The sequence below is a fragment of the Alosa alosa genome, chromosome 20 (genome assembly GCF_017589495.1).
Source record: "Alosa alosa isolate M-15738 ecotype Scorff River chromosome 20, AALO_Geno_1.1, whole genome shotgun sequence".
NCBI classification, from domain to species: domain Eukaryota; kingdom Metazoa; phylum Chordata; class Actinopteri; order Clupeiformes; family Clupeidae; genus Alosa; species Alosa alosa.
Window position 1 is genome coordinate 29,707,070 of NC_063208.1, and position 17,536 is coordinate 29,724,605.

The 17,536-nt window shown below is 39.0% G+C and overlaps 2 protein-coding genes across 6 annotated transcripts in view; one reads left to right on the forward strand and one right to left on the reverse strand.

The window, feature by feature from the left end:
• Positions 1 to 3,993, forward strand: part of fam49al (family with sequence similarity 49 member A, like) — a 46,174-nt gene extending 42,181 nt beyond the window's left edge. For all 3 annotated transcript variants that reach the window (XM_048229020.1, XM_048229019.1, XM_048229018.1), the window contains 3 exons: positions 656 to 782; positions 1,462 to 1,532; positions 3,728 to 3,993. In XM_048229020.1, the coding sequence (XP_048084977.1) occupies positions 656 to 782; positions 1,462 to 1,532; positions 3,728 to 3,791 (262 nt within the window). In that variant the 3' untranslated portion in view covers positions 3,792 to 3,993. The remainder of the gene's footprint in view (positions 1 to 655; positions 783 to 1,461; positions 1,533 to 3,727) is intronic.
• Positions 728 to 17,536, reverse strand: part of trit1 (tRNA isopentenyltransferase 1) — a 45,773-nt gene continuing 28,964 nt past the window's right edge. For 2 of the 3 annotated variants that reach the window (XM_048229017.1, XM_048229015.1), the window contains exons 8-11: positions 16,771 to 16,848; positions 14,258 to 14,367; positions 12,073 to 12,190; positions 10,912 to 11,902 (exon numbers count right to left, since the gene is read on the reverse strand). In XM_048229017.1, the coding sequence (XP_048084974.1) occupies positions 11,730 to 11,902; positions 12,073 to 12,190; positions 14,258 to 14,367; positions 16,771 to 16,848 (479 nt within the window). In that variant the 3' untranslated portion in view covers positions 10,912 to 11,729. Of the gene's footprint in view, positions 800 to 10,911; positions 11,903 to 12,072; positions 12,191 to 14,257; positions 14,368 to 16,770; positions 16,849 to 17,536 lie in introns of those variants that run through there. The other variant, XM_048229016.1, reaches the window with a different exon arrangement.

The window sequence follows — 17,536 nt, forward strand, 5'->3', positions numbered from 1 at the left end:
CATACTGTAGTACATGTATCAACTGTGTTGGTACACATTTATTACTATTTTGATACAGTGGAATAAACCCATTAAAATAAAGTGTACCAGTTAAGTACTTACATTACCAGTTAAGTACATACATATTATATACATCCTGTCAATGATGTCATGCATCCTGTAATTGATGTGTTGAAACATGTCTGCTGTTACACCACACAGTACATGTGAATTAGTAGACCTGCTCCAAGACATCGAAGACATAACATCAAAGAGTAACAAGGTTGTAGCAGCACAGGTTGGAGCTAAGAATGGTTTGTATATCCATCATGACCAGATTTACCCCATCCAGCAGGTCTCAGGTCAGCTCTTTGCCTCTGATGAAAATTTAGACAAATTGGCAAAGTTTTGTAAAAGCACTCAGTATTACAATGTAACAACTATATGTAGGTACCCACAAATACATAATGCAAGTACAATGATAGTACCTGATAGTACATGTTGTTACACAGGTTGTACCACTGTCCCTAATTAGGTAGGTACACTGTAACAGCGACACATTAAAATAAAGTGTTACCGTAATCTGACAGTGTGCTTAGAACAATGCTAGTATCATGTACTAACATGTGTGCTCTACTCTGTCTGTTATGGATTGTGTATGTGTGTGTGTGTGTAGTGAGTATCGATGCCGCTTTACCAACACAGACACCATGCTCTTCTGCATGCGGGTTATGGTGGGCGTCATCATTCTTTATGACCACGTCCATCCAGTGGGCGCCTTCGCTAAGACCTCCAAGATTGATGTAAGAGATACCTCCTTCTTAAAAAAAAATAAATATATATATATATATATATATATATATATATACACACACACACACACACACACATGCAGAGTATCAATGTTGGTTTTCTTGCACATTTGAATATGTGTGTCTTCAAATCAAAACTATGAAGTACACAAGTAAAGAGTACAAATTAATCTCCTGTTTTTAGACTGCTAAAACATTTGCATAATACGGCCTTAAACCCCTGGGTGCTTGTGTTAGTCATTAATATGATCTTGAGACATCTGGGCTGGTTTCCCAACAACTGTCCTTATGGTTACGAGCTTTCTGTACAAGTGATTCTATGAATGTTAAATTTCATTTATTAATTTCTACACACTTGTCCCACTTAAGCATGTAGTGTCAACATGTGCTCCTTGCTTTAAACTAGTACTCACCTGGCTGTGTAGTGTGTATACACTGCTGAAATTAGGTGATAGGATTTTTGTGAAACATTCTAAAACTGTAAGATGATTAAAATAGCTTCTATAAAAACAACATTGGCTTACTATACTTCTGAAGGATATACAACTCTGTTCCCACTGACTTTTGTTACAGGGTTACGTTGTGATGAAGTGTTTGACTTAAGAACAGCAAAAGACATGGCTATCAAAACTGAAATCTCTTTGCAAATGTAAATGAACTTTCTCTGCAGATGAAGGGCTGCATCAAGGTGTTGAAAGAGCAGCCTTCAAATAGTGTAGAGGGCCTGCTTAACGCACTGAGGTAACTTCATGTTTTTATGTATGTGGATAAACTATACTGTATATGGTTTAAATTGTGAAACTGCATTGTATAAGGATTCAAATGCATAAAAAGTGACACATGTAAAGGGAAGGCAATGCACAGGAGCACTGTCCTACTTAAAGACAAAAATCACTGGAAATGTTAGTACAGTACGCAATATGCAACAGTGGTAACACTACATAAGGGCCAAGGTGGTCATGTGCCGTCCAAACTGACAGCCAATCAAAAGTGGTTGAACATACAGCTTGAAAAGGAGAGATGAATATACAGTATATTGTCACATACAAAATAGATTAAAACTGATCTGATAAATAATGATGATAATTAATGCTAATGTGGCAAGTTCAGATTGTTAAAATGAATAGATAGATAGATAGATAGATAGATAGATACTTTATTGATCCCCAGGGGAAATTCAAGATAATAGGAATAGAAGGTCTCCAGAAAAATATGTATTTTATTTTCTCTTAAAAGGAAAACTTCCTAGGATCGAAATGTTGCCCTTTTAAGACCGTCTTTGTTATGTAAAGTTGGTCAAGCAACTTTTAGGAAAAGTATATGTCAATTGGATTTGTGCACACTTTTTGCTTTTTCCAAAAGTCATCATTCTCATCCAAGTGGAAGCCAAAATCCTGTCTGCTTAAAGGATTTGTAGTAGTAGCCTATGAATACCAATTTATCTCAACTTCTAAATTTGCGGGCAGAGAATTTGATCTGGAGTCGTTCTATTGAGAAGTTTGTATAAATATGAATAAGTTGCGTTTGGGCCACTCTAATGGTTCGGCCGGACTTTATACAATGATGGACAGATGAGCAACAGCATAGCAGTCATCTACGTCACCTGAGCACACTTGAGATGATTATGTTCACAACAAAACTGCTACCGTTTGAGAAGTGAGATGATTAGATTCCACTATCACGTCTTATCACGATTAAGGCATGACATCCTCAAATGTTGTATAGGCAGGGCAAATTCAGGCTGGCTTTCAGGCTAAGCTGAAACACACATTCAGCAAACAGTTATTGTGTGCACATCCCACCTTCTGGCAGGTGCAGGACAAAAGAAAACTTACTCAATTGAAAAAAATATAATGTCTGCAACACTGCTTTTGACTCCCATATATTTAATGCACAACAGGCAACGTTTCGACCCTGCTGCAGGGATGGATTACTGCACGGGCCTACCAGGCCCAGGCCCAGGGGCCCAAGGGGTCAGGGGGCCCTGAAGCCCAAGCCTTTGCATGGAATCATTGCCTCAATATCAACAAATCAGGATGTAGGCTATGAATTGAATTTGATTGAATTTCATTGCCATCCCCAAAATGCAACAGAATACAGGATGTAGTGGGGGCCCTAATACAATGCCCTGGGTCATCTTCAGGCAAAAGAAAATTGCCAATTTAGTCAATAGACCTCTGAAGCCATCCCCATCTTTGCCCTTATAAGGAGATCCAGATATACCTGTATGGGCAAAGATGGTACCCTGATCTCCTTAAATAAGCAAAGAAGGGGGCTTTGGGTTAGTTTTTGTAGGCAGACTTCAGAGGTCTATTCAATTGTGATTATTTGGAACATCCATAGGAACTTCCCGTCTTTGCCAAATAGCCCTACTCAGACATAAACAAGAATTAAAGAATGAACTTAATTATGGAAGTCAAAAACTGATGAGCTATAGTTAAGCCAAGAGGTGTGTAATATGCACAAGACAACAAGATAGTAACAACAGGTAGGCTTAGAGATTGTGTTATAGCCTACCATCCACAATTGGCTAGCCTATACTAAAACATGCTGTCATTGTTGAGGTCGTATACCCCTAACTTATCTAATGTGCAGGCTGCTGGTGATAGGGCTAGCTTTCTCCTTCTCTCTCCCTCCCACTCATACCCTAGGCAGTCTCACACACTCAATAAAGACAAACTGTGTTACAGTGCAATTTCTCGATGTAATGTTCTAAAATACAATTAAATAAAAGGGGAGTCTTGTTACATAGGCTATGGTTATTTGACACACTAATGTAGAAAATAGTGGCCCACCCTACTTCACACAACTCAACACAAATAGTGTGGCCTCGCCACTCATGCTATAAGTGTAATATAATAGAAAAACTTTGGGTATTGACCACAGGTTAAAGGTTTGTGCAGTACAGTTGCTTAACCATGTGATTCTCCCAACAGGTATACAACACGACATTTAAATGATGACAGCACCTCAAAACAAATCCGAGCTCTGCTCCAATGAGAGAGGATGAAGACAGCTGGGTGTTAGGAAGAGAGAAAAATTGAGACGACATATGAAGGAAGAAGAAAAAGATAGAAATGCTGGAATATGCTACTTGTGGGTGACCCAACCTCTGAAAACTGTTTGTTTACAAGCGTGAAAACATAAAACCCATCTCAATATCAATAACCTGGAAAAAAGTAAAAAGTATATATATTGCCAAGCGTTCATCATCATGCCTCTCATTTTGTATTACAAACAAGGAGAAAAAAGAATGTAAAAAATACTAATGTCCAAAAGCAGACACAAAGTGATCCAGAAGAAAATAAATAGAATTATCTAACTATATGCCTCTGGTTAGGAGTAAAGGTTTTGAAATCAATTTCCATCTCACTGCAAGAATTCTTGAAAGTAAGACATGATGAGTTGAGTTCAGATCATCTTGCCCTTTAGATTTCATCTCCTGATACAAACACTTCCTCCATGTTACGGATGACCTTGTGACCTCTGGGATCTGCAGAGTTCGGTTATGGTTTTCTAAAGCATACCAGCTTGTCATGCTAGATCTTGGACAAAGAAAAGCATAATCATCTTTAATGAAGTTAAATTTGTGTTGCTGTTTTATTGCTGTAACCTTCTCAAAAGAGCACATTACAGAATTAGTGAAGACTTTGTATTAGAGATTCTCATAAGTCCTGAACGGCAGTCTACCCCCTACAAAAATAATAAATAAAACAAAAATGGTAAATCTAGCAGCAGCTAGGTGTATTTTAAATCAAAAGGTTAAACTAGTCTGAAACATATAATTTAAAGTCATTACTATGTGAACACCTGCCTATGGCTGATGCATATCCTGAGTCTCATGGCTGCAGCACCACCACCTGGCTTCATCACTGTGTGCTGCTGAGGTTGAGTCAACTTTCTTTCCGTCAACCTATGCAGTTGCACACATAAACACAAATGTCTGTGAAAACCATGAACTATATGGGGGGAAAAACACTTCACCAACATCTACATCTGTCAGCTTTAGCCATAGAACTGTGAATGGAAATGGAAATCATCTACTGAAGAGGACATGCTCATCACTCTCTTTCTCACACACACACACACACACACATACAGTGTGGAGAATAAGTATTTGAACCCATGCTAAAGTTGACTAAAAAGAGGAATATAAAATAATCTGTTAGAAATTTATCTTAATGCCTTAATTAAAAAAAATGATTAAAAATCCAACCCGAACACCAATTTTAGTTAATGAAGAATGTATCGTAAATAAATAAATGTTCTTCCTTAAAATACAGGGGTAATAAGTATTCAACCCCTATGTTTAATTCCCATAGAGGCAGGCAGATTTTTTATTTTTAAAGGCCACTTATTTCATGGATCCAGGATACTATGCATCCTGATAAAGTCCCCTTGGCCTTTGGAATTAAAATAGCCTCACATCACCACATACCCTTCACCATACCTAGAGATTGGCATGGTGTGTTTTTTTTTTTTTGGTTAAGTCTATTAGCTGGTTTGATGTTCATTGAGTTCAATGCAAATCGAACCAGCTAATAGGCTAACTGAAAAATACACCATACACTTTAAGGAAGAACATTTATTTATTTATTTACGATACATTCTTCATTCACTAAAATTGGTGTTCTTAAAGGTTGGATTTGTAATCATTTTTTTTAATTTAGGCATTAAGATCAATTTCTAACAGATTTTTTTAGATTCCTCTTTTTAGTCAACTTTAGCATGGGTTCAAATACTTATTCTCCCCACTATATATATATATATATATATATATATATATATATATATATACATACATACACACACACACGCACCCATACACATGCAGGAGGTTGTGTAACATTTTGGTGTAAATAAGGGAGAGCTCTGAGAAATCAGGCAACTAAGGAATTTCCATCAGGCAAATAAGAGGTCTGCTAAAGAAAAAAACAAATGTGCTTATGATTAACTAGAGATATGTCCTTTAGTATGAAGCAATTTTTACATGACATTTGACATATGTGAGTATTTGAAATAAGAGATTATGTGATTTTCAAAATGAGGAGAGTTTCACACAGTACTGTACTTTGGATGGCTGTAGTCCTTAGTCCCACTTCATTTGATCATATATTTTCTATACAGGGATATGTTAAGAGGCATATTCTGTATAAATCTCTAGATGGCATGCTGCAAAAGGTCTGATAAGATGTGTAAATTAATTTGTTAATTAAAGTGTTTTTAATTCATTTTTTATTTGTTCTGTGAAATTAATTGGGTATGTGTTGGGTATGTGACTCTCAGAATCATGTATCTGGATTGCGCCAGCAGACATGCCATAGTCCTGGGTTCCAGATTCAGATTTTCAACTCATGTTCTGTCAAACACAGCTGAGGTGTGTGTGAGTGTGTGTGTGTGCGTGTGTGTGGGGGGTTGGGGGGTGCTGCTGCTGCCCATTTGCTTGTTATTTTGTACATTTTGTGCAACAATAAACTTATTGTCATTTATTACATTCAATTTGGAGTTATTACATTGAAAATGGAGTGCTGTTTTGTAATTGTAATTGTGAGGATTGTATGGATAATATCAGAACAGTAGCCAATTGTAAGTGGAACTTTCAGTTCACTGATAACCTTCTAGCATCACCATCACTACAGTCATCAGCAATAAGTGTTTTGGTCCCAAACAAAAATTGTTATCATTCAAAAACAGACCCCATGTTGTTTCCCTACAGGTACAGTCATGAACTTCTACTCTTTTTCCACTGAATGACATGAGGCCAGAGAAGGTGACATATTGTGGTGTTCTTTAGAAAATCAACATCCCATTCATAGCTAGAATGCCTCTTTCTCCGCTAGCGTGGCGGTCAAAATTACACAATATCAAGGGCAGTTTAGTCAGAGTTAGTCATATAGATTTAGTCAGTTTTTTTCTTCCAGATTCTTTTTCTTTCTTCAGTAATTTTGTGTCAACAATTCCCGGGACACTGAAAGAGGCTGCAGGAAACTTGTTGGCTATGTAACGCCACAAGGATGACACGGCACCGTTGATTTTCATTTTGATCCGTCGCCCACCCGCCACACCAGACCTCCCAAAAGAAGGGTAGGGCAGACACAGTTTTCTGTGAATATCTCTAGAACCGTAGGGCCTAGGATGACCAAAGTTTTTTTATATGTTGGTCTAAAGGGGCCATCTCAACCCATTCCATAACCACTCATTTGGGGTATAGCGCCACCTAGTTAAAAATGAAAAAGCAAAAATGAGGCATTGTAATCGCAGGTACCTTTGGCTGACATGTTCAAAACAGCACGAAATTTGAAGTGTATGATCATTATGACACCATCTGAACGCATGCCAAGTTTTGTGGAATACCATTTGCAGGGTCCATACAATAAATCCATTTGTGTATATTTTGTGACTGTACACCAATCAGTCTGTAGCCGGTAGAGGATGTTTAAAATGCACTTACTACATTTCTACAAGCACCCACACACGCACGCACTAACGCACACACTAGGGATGTAATGGTTAACGGTAAACCACAATAAAATTCTCGACGATAACAATTACCGTTTAGATTTTTAATTATCTTAATTACCGCGGTGGATTACCACAGTGTGAAAAACATGTGTGGAATTCTTTTCAGTATCATCCGAGTCCTCCAAAGTAGTCGCAAAGGCGAAGCATGCAATGTGGGATTGTTATGTGTTTGAAGGTGCAATTGTTTTTCAGGTGCAATTGCTACGCATATTTCATATTTCATCCTAGCTTGATTTGTGGATCTGCAGTGGATTTCCACAGGCCTACTCTCACAGGAATGGTTCTCTGTTGAATCTACCAAATGTGTAAGATAAGTGTCAAGTCAAGTCAAGTTTATTTATATAGCACATTTCATACACAACAGAGGTCATTCAATGTGCTTTACATAAACAAAAGCAAACAGTAATAACTAAAAGCATAAAAGGACAATAGTGAAAGAATAGTTTAAAAGGTAAAGATCATAGGTGCCAATAATTGTGAGCAATGTGTTTTTGTTAAAAATATTTATTTCTTCCTTTTCCTCAAAATAAATCCCTTCAAGGTTGGATTTTTTTCATTGTGAGATGACAATAAATCACCAACAGATTTATTTGTATACCGGTTTTTAGTCAACTTTAGCAGAGGTGCCAATAATTCTGGAGGGTACTGTATCTATGTATGTATGTGTGTGTATGTATGTGTGTGTGTGTGTGTGTGTGTGTGTGTGTGTGTGTATGTATGTATGTATGTATGTATGTACAGTGGGCATCACTTTCAAATGGCCACTTCAGTCGCGCATTACGAGGCGTGAAGCTTTAGTACCACTTTCAGCCACTGTGCGTCGCTCTGCCACTGTACATCGCTCTGTCAGTAGCCTGACTGCCGCCCCTTCTGAAAAAGCAGGAGGCTAGGCTACCTTTAAACGTAATTGTTACCGAGAGGAATCCCAGCCTACGAATTCAATAACAAAATAAATCGTAATTAAACATTACCTCGATTAAGGCTATTTGGGTATGGCTTAAGGCTTGACTACACGGTGGTAGCGAAAATAAAAATCTGCTTTTGATAGCCTACCGGTGCCGCTTCACAAAACGAAAAAATATCTTAATTTGCTGTCTACTGTATGTTATTGTCAGTGTTGGGGGTAACGCAACTACGCAAATCAAAACAGTGTCTTAATTTGCCCTACTTCTTGACTGCAATGTAGGCTAGTCAATTGACTGCTTGACATGTCATTTTTATTTTTCTGTACAATAAACAAATACATCTGCTTTATGCCGCAGAATTACATTCATATTTGGCTGACTGCAGATGCGCCACTTCCCTCCCCATATTCCAAGATTAAGATAGTAGCCTATACAAAAAGCACTTCATACTATCATAAAAAAAAATCGTTAAAACAAATAGCTATTTGCAATTTGACAAAACACTCGTCCTCATTTTGCGAATGCGAGGACGATATGAGCCTGTTGCATTTAGTTAGATGTCCGAGTCACGCATAATGTTTGAAAACCACTGGCTCGTAATCACAATGATTGAACACATTGGATAGCCTACTCCATCATGTCCCCATGCCTACATTTTTGTGAGTAGCATAGAGATTGTTAAAAACAATAAAGTATGGCTCTCCGTTTGGGACATCGAAAACTTATATTTTTTTTTCTATTTTTTTAGACTTGCAAAAGCCTGGATAACACGTTATCTCCACTATCATCAGTCATGCCCCTTGATCAAAGTGGGGAATGAAATAAAAGTTTGAGAACCACTGGCTTAACAAGTTACCTGCAGTCCAGAACACAGAATCTGTTGCAATATTCTGATGATGTGATGATATCGGCAAATGTTTGTTTTCCAAAGTAAGAATTTCACTTCACCATGCACCTTCGACAATGAATAGCTCATTACACTTGTTACTGTTAAGCGTAGGCCTACCTGGTATCATTACAAACATTATTCTGTGTCCTAAAACTGGCATATTTTATGGCATTGTGCCATGTAAGTTTGTTGCAAAATCTAGAGAAATGTGTGAGGTGGTCAGCGGGGGACAATTGAGACAAACATTGGATTGTGTTATTACTTGATACCTGAACATTCCACACTATCCACAGCTGTGGTAGGCCTATCAGGGGCAGGAGGATTACTGTTAGCGCAGGCTTTATATAAAATTCTTCAACAGAAGGCCTCGAATGTTGTCTTGTTTGTGGAGCGCTTTGCTTCGCTTCTGTAATCTCGGCTTCATTGAAAATGAGGGCTTCCCTCAATGACCCTCCGAGAATAAATAAAGGTTGAATGAATGAATGGACAAAATAAAGGCCAGTGGTTTGCGGAGCCTACAGTAAATAACAGACCCGCCAGAATAATGCGTTATGATGCTTTTTACGAGCAAAATGTTTTTGGTACCCTACGCACACTGCATGTTCTTAAATAACAATGATCATCAGTAATATTCGACCATTAATTTGGGTAAATGGACAAGCGTGACCACCTTGATTGGCTGACTGGCTGATGATTGTAACGCGGGCATGATTCTAAACACCTCCCTTACGATGATGAGTCACAGGTGACAGGTCTCAGAATGCGTGCGCTACACAAGGACGGAAGATGATGAATAACTGGGGCCGTAGGCTATTCACAAAGGCTTTTATCTTACTACTAGGAGTAGGCTACTCATAAATCGCACTTAAAGATTTTAGCTTGGAGTTTTCTCTTAAAAGTTATTCACAAAGCCTTTCAGACAACTCCTAAACTAGGAGTGAGTCTTCGTGGCTATGGTTGACGTCATTACTCATGCACGAGCTTGACTGAAGTGACCACCTTGATTGGTTGACGATTGTAATGAATCGTGAATGAATCAAGGCAAAATAGCCTAGTAGCCTAATGAAACATACGGATTGATGTAGGCTAGTATCTTTGTAACATTATTAAATTATTCTGTTACTACAGTATGCCTACGTTTGCAAAAGAGAACATTTTAATTTGATTCACAATAAAGTTACATTTCATTTACATGTTGACAATGATTAGCCTAGTTTTGGTTGTTGTTGGCGGCGTTATTGCATGTTAGTTATGCCTACAATGCAAAATTGCTTCCTCACGATTGGAAGCTCCTATAGCTGCATAGGATTTCAAAACAGGTGAATTGGTCTGTGAGTGAGGAATCCTCTTCACTTCTTTTAAGCTGTCAGAGGTGGGATGGTGTGATTTGTTGGGGGCAGGGCCGATTAACTGGGCACAAATGTCTGATGGCCCCCCTTCCCTAATCTGACAATAGCCAGATGAATTTCGCTCCGCCTAGCTCCACTCATCCATCTGGAACCGATCCATTGAAGTGTTGCTTCAGAAGGCTGGGCCTAATCAAAAAATGCTTGCATATGATTGAATAAGCCACTTGTCCGTCATCTATTGGCGTGCTACTTCAACCACTCACATCAGGATTGGTAAGTTATGGAAGCCAACCCGTGGCGCTAATAACAGTCTCATAGCCTTCAAGCAAGGAAAAGCGATGATTTGAAGCTTGGAAGGGCAGGGGAGTAGCAACAGGGCAACACAGAGACAGGCCGATGGCAGGGGCGCTATGTCTTTAACTACCTCTCCAAACACTTCCTATACTCTGCTTTTATTAAAGTTGTCTTTTTATTGTATCCCATCTTCAGCTTTTCTACCGTCTCAATCTCCATTCTCCTATCATACAGGTCACCTATGTGGCAATCTCATGTTGCTTATTTAGCCAATGATGTCTTTTAATATTTGAGTTAAATATTAATGTTAGCCTTCTCATGATATTTTATACATTTTTAGATATATTTCATTTATTTTAACTGACCTGCTCGCAAATGACCCGAATATCATTACAAATATTTTTTCTCTGAATCGTAACTGCGGGTGACTGCAGGCACCCTGCTTAACTCAGATCAACTTGTACATCACTGACTAGCACTGTGGTACTGTGCAAGAGTAAAACATGTGCCACCTTGGGGAATACCACCAGCTATACATCAATGTCGATATATCCTGCGTCATGTTCTGTAATGTTAAATAGGCTTGGCTGTTGATTGGCCTCTGTGGAATACCCTTCTTCTACAAAACAAGGATTTTAACACCCCTTCTGTGCATATATGAAATTACCAAAATAAATTGAGTATAATTGTGTAAACACATTATATTATTAATCCTTTATTACTTTTAAAATAATAACAATAATAATTTGCGGTAGTAGTTGACAAGAGCAAGGTCTGCACAAAGAGCTAGATCTTTATCGGCTACAGCATTTACAACCTCATTTAAGAGATGCTGATAGTTCTATTCTTCAATTCTCTCGTCTCAAAAATGTCATGACACAAACGTGTATTGCAACACTCTGCACACCACAGCCACACAGACAATGTAGATTATCATTATCTGTGGTCCACATTGTAGCTGCTCGCTTCCACTTGCCTGCTATGGTGTGTCTTCCTCTGACGTGGCTCTTTCAGGGCCAGGGATTGACCTTGCTTGAGTAAAAACCTCTGTTGATGACTGGTGAGCATGCTGGTGCAACTGCTGATCTGAGGTTGCTTCTGTTCTCCGTTTCTTCCTGACATGATGCTGGTGGGTTTTAGACTTCAGATGAGCTAGAGAGGTAAAAAAAAGAATATTCTGAATGGACAACCACATATTCCTCAGTATTCCCTGGAAAGGAGAACTCAAGACTAATCTGTAAAACATCATGCCATTTAACTCTATACATCAATCTGCTAGTTTCTGATTATACTATTCATGTGTGTGTGTGTAATAGGCCTACCACTCCACTCCAGGTCTCCAATGATGATCTTTTTACACAGCTCACACGTGTGGTGGCTCCTCTTGTTCTTCTGTCCTGACCCCTCAAGCCTCAGTGGTTCAATCAAAGGCTTCTCACCCTGTAACAAAGAACAAATGCCAGAAAGAATATTGAAGTCATTAAAGTAATTTTAAAACCAGCTAAATTAACTCCTCTAGCTCTGGCTCCCTGTTACAAAAGTGTGAGAAATGGCAGTATAATTATTTAATTTGAATGACAAAAAAATGAGCTTTGGACAGATAAGTATTGATATTAGATGGTCTTACAACTGATTGAGGGAAATTGGGCCCAAGGCCGTAATCATAATATACATTTTGGCAGACATAACCACCCCCCACACACCCCCCATCCCCCAAAATAAAGACATAAATCGTCAGGCTACAATAGTATCACTCACTGTTGTGCAAAAATGGAAATTGGTACTGTATGCTAAGTGGTTAAATATAAAAAGGAGTGCTGAGGTGAGATGATCTCAGTTAAGTAAAGGAACTTGATTACAGAAGGTTCTTGGTCTAAGATGCCATGACACGTTCACAACTTTTTCTATCACTGTAAGCCCAGAGACTGACAGGAAGTGAGTGGGAGAGAAAGATAGGGTGGGACCATAGACAGTAAAAGAAATGGACGAACAGACTCCATTGTTTTAAATGGGAGGACACTGACACAAATTGAAAGTTTTTTCAGTTGGCTTCCTATCGTACTGCGCAGACTCACACTTAACTTTGATCTTAAACTGAATCTTGTAACTCGTCTGATAGATGGTTCATACAGAAATTCTTATAACGCTTCCTTCGCCTTCACTCATCAAAATTAAAAATTTATTTATGTATTATTATTATTATTATTATTTATAATATCTTTCTCACAAGTGATATCAAGTCGAATTCATGTTGAAGCGACCAGACATGATCATCGTCAAACACAGTCAATGGTAAAACAAAACAAAAAAGTTATAGCCATTCTTTTTTCCACTTTTCCGACCTACTGTCAATCCATCAAAAACCTCTGAAATGATTAACGTTAGTGCCGTTTTTCATTAGGTTTACTTGCTTCTATGTAATGCTTCAACTTAACATACAATGGTCTTGTAGGCTACAAAGCTTTGTTCACCAGTTTTCCGTGCTGGCCGGACTTTCTTATCCAAACAATACGGTTATCTCCCTACGGTGCGACGGGCATAACTACGTCAAAGTTAGCTTCCCTACAACCGGACATGCTAAATGTTCTTCTCACGGGAACCCAATGTACGAGGTAGTTGAGCCTGTTTTGCCTTCTATTGTTTATGTAGATAATACAGAAGCTACAATGTCGGCATAGGATATATGTTATGAAGTTATGGATTGTTTCAAAAACAATCCTAAATGAATGGGCTTCTATGGGGGTTAGTGAAGAGATTTGCCCTCCAGCCTCCATTGGCGTTTCTACTTCCGGGAATTCGCCTGCCCCCTTGGGTGGGACTGGGAAATGACCCGGGTCAGACTCGAGCCCAGGTTCACATGGGCACTTGGACCCAAATGTGGTATGGGCGATGTAGCCAGTTGTGCCACAGTGGCGCAACATCAATACATCTGGAGACACATACCACAGCGCCTCTAGGAGCACTACAGCGGAATCCCCACATGGTTGGTGGTGAATTAGGTGTGAGAGGCCGAGAGCACACTCAAAGCCACATCAGAACCCGTCACATCGCATAGAACCTGGCAAGGGTATTATCAGATGCTCATTGTCGCCAGGCAAACTTAAAGAGTGGAGGCGGAGCATCCCTGCTCAAATAGGTGGTGTAGAAACGTAAGCACTAATTTAGTTACAATTGCCAATGTGAATGAAATCTATAAACTGCCTTGCTTTTTTAATGATAGATACAAAGACCAAAACAATTTTTGTCAGCATTTTCCTTCTGTTGGGTTTGACAGAGATCAAGAGACTATTTGTAATATTCCTCCATGTCCTGTGCTGATCCATGCTGTCTTTTACAGTGTGCGGGGACACTTTAGAAAAGTTACCATAGTCTCAATTTTACATTTTGGATGGCTATTGGATTTGTGTGTTTTTGGAACTGAATGATGCTAAACACTAGATATAATTTTTTTTTTTTAAAAAAACGTTTATCCTGGAGTTGAAACATTTACTGTACACACAGACATACCTTCTGAAGGTTCTCTAGGATACACAGAGCAGGGTTGAGGACTGTGTCCTCCCATTGTGACAAATTAGTCACATCGAGACCATAAACTGGAGGCACATTAGAACCAGGCCCTGGAGAGCAGAAGATCAATAACAGGGTCAATAACAGCTGTGGACAGAGAGCATGTTTTAATTATTTCCAGTTGAACATTTTCAAAAAGCACAATTAGAGGCAAAGTCTTCTGCTATTGAGCAACCCTCCTTAGGAATAATCTTATCACCCTCTGAGAGGCTGCCAATTTAAGTCTAGACAAAAAAAAATATTACTCTTTAGCGCATCCTACCATGCACCCATGTTGAGTATGTCCAGAACAACAAGTTCTGTTTCCTTAAAAAAGTGTCAATGTCAATCTTAAAATAAAAAATAATTTGCTGAATCATAGGAATTAGGAGAGACCGTGAAATAGCATTTACTGAATTTAACATGCTTTATTTGTTATGATTGATCCTCAACAGTTCAACTACCAGTTAAAAACAGCAATGGTATCGTACATGGTTCACCTTCGATTTCCAAGGGCGTAACCTGCTGATCTGAAGTAGGTTTACCTTTGTAAGTGCAAAGAAAATGTATAGAAAATGACTTGATTACCAAACTCTTCTGTGTCCATAACTCATAAGAAATCATAATAGTCCTCAATGGTACAGCAGTCAACAAAATAGCTGTAGCCTAGGCCTATGCGTGGCTTCTTTAAGTGAACCTGACATCAGTGAATTGGAAGTGAGTGGCCAGCGACAGTGTATGAATCATTTCATATCTATGGAGTAAAGCAGAGAATGTCTAATAAGGGGAGAAGTTCCACCTTTGTGGTTGCAGTACCTTCTGTGGTTCCATATGAGGGCACTCGCAGGCGAGTCCAGAATGAATAGAGGTCTATGGAGCTGTACCCCTCAAAATCTACTTTTCTCAGGATATCATTTTTTTTCAAGTAATTTGAATATTGTATTCGAAAGGGGAGGCAAAGAAAATACACTTGGTTGAGTATTATATTTTTTAAAGTCACTTAATTGTTCTAAAAAGCCTTTCAAATGTGTCAATGACGTCATTCATTAGCACAATGCTAGCGTGTTCTGGGCAACAACGACCCAACCTGTAAGAAAACATAAGGACTTGACTCCCGGATTATTTCACTTTTGATTGATAATTCATGTCCATTTTGCGAAAAATAAAATAAAACCTGAGGGTTTCAGTCGTTAAATAGGTGACAACAATAAATTTAACCATGTAGCTCCATAGGACCCCATGTATGCCCGCGATCGGCATCTAGGTAAACTCTGGTGAACTACAGTCAAATTTGGTGTGTATGGGATTAATAGAGAGTGAGGAGGCTCTCCGTAGACGGACTCTGAGTAAAGGCTCAACGCAGATAAACGGCTAAACTAGGCTGGGAAAAAGCTATTGCAACCAAATCAGAGTTCGTGAGGGAAACTTATGTTTAGTTTCAACTGCGCGTAACTTAATAAAGCTGCAACTCCTTGGACTGTATTATCTGTTCGTCTACTCTGCACAACCTGCAGCAGCAGAAATGAAAGGGGTTAGCCCCGAAGGTTTTAATAACCTAACTTATAATGATGACCCGTCTGGAACTGAAGCAGGCTGGTTAGCATTTCTTGGTAATAATACAAAACCCAAGCAAACGAAATGCAAATATAATACTAAAATACAACTTAGAACTACTCGTCCCACCGAAGAGTGTTTATTTGTTTCCCCAACTAGCGCGGTAAAGTGCAAACACACCCGAATACATCTCCGAGTACACACCAGCACAAGACGGCTCTAGGTAGGCTGAGGTCCGCTCTGCTCTGCTTAGGATAAACGGAGGATCATTCACGAGAGGATTTTGGGCTGCACAGGTTCAACGCAGATACACAGATCTTTTTAGAATGGTGAAATACAACCAAGCTCGAGTACTAGGTCAGTGTAGCCAGACGGGCCTTACATACGCCTACTTCGAAAATTAGGGCTTTAAAAAAATATTGGCCCAAATTATCAGCCGGAATTCTGTTATCGGAAAGATAATAATATTTTGCATTTTTTCACTTATCGGCCAATAATATATCGGCCGCCGATATATCGTGCATCCCTAGTTTCTGAATTTCAGTCAGAATTTTCCCGGTGGATTTTAGTGCCCCACTCCGCCCCTGATATACAGTACAACACTCCTGGAGCACCAACAGACACTTCTTGCCAAATGGACAAATACACATTTCATCTATCCATCAAAGATATCTAGACACACCATATTTTCTGCACTTCACCCAGTCTTTACAATACAACCCCTTGATCATCTGCCATGACCAGAGAAGAGGACAAAATTACCAGTACATGAAATTCACCAGGAAATAGTAAGACACAAGGAAATATTGAATTTAGTACTTTTCTACAGTACACTAGAATCATGGTTGGAGAATGAGAAAGATCAGTGATCAACTGTGAGGGGTTAGGATAAAAAAAAAAAAAAAACTGTGGTCACTCACTCTTGAGGAAGCGGTTTCGAACCCATTTATTCTGTTTCCGAGCATAACGCCGAGTCACCATCTTCAAAGCCTCAACACCTATGGATCATAAAAAAGGGTAAATAGTGTCCATCTGTGTCCATGAGTGAATGACAAAAATCAAAGAGAAATCTTCAGATACATGAAAAAAATACCAAGAGCACATAGTGAAGAACAAAGGAGAAAGATGCATACTAAGAGGCCAGTTCAGTTAGTTGTACAAAACGCCTGAAGCTAAGATTTTCCTAAAAGTCTGAGGTAACATACTGTTAGATTTTAGTGGTTTTCTGTATGTCATTCTTTTGGTTCTTTGTTTAAAATACTGCAGAAACTGTGGGGACAGGACGTTTATTGTAAGCAGACAGAATGTTGTCACTTTACAATAGCAAATGGTGTACCTAACTAATTGTTCCCCACAAGAGACATCTTAATTGAATAAGGCTATATCACCCAGCCCCCCCCCCCCTCAATTTGACCCCAGACATGAATGTATATTCTGGTATTATAATTAGCCAGGAGTTTCCTAGTTCTTGGCTTCAGTTTCTTACCTTGGCTTCACCTTGCAACACTGTGCTGTGCGTACAACAGGGTTACCAGAACTCTGTTGTTACATCCAGAATAAAGAACTATTCTTTCGCAAGCCAGCCTCAAGTTTTACCTGCTCTTAACTACACTGGAATCTACTCGGTCAACTGTGTCTCCATTTGGAATTAAGGAGACAATTTTAATAGCATTCTGCAGTTGGTGT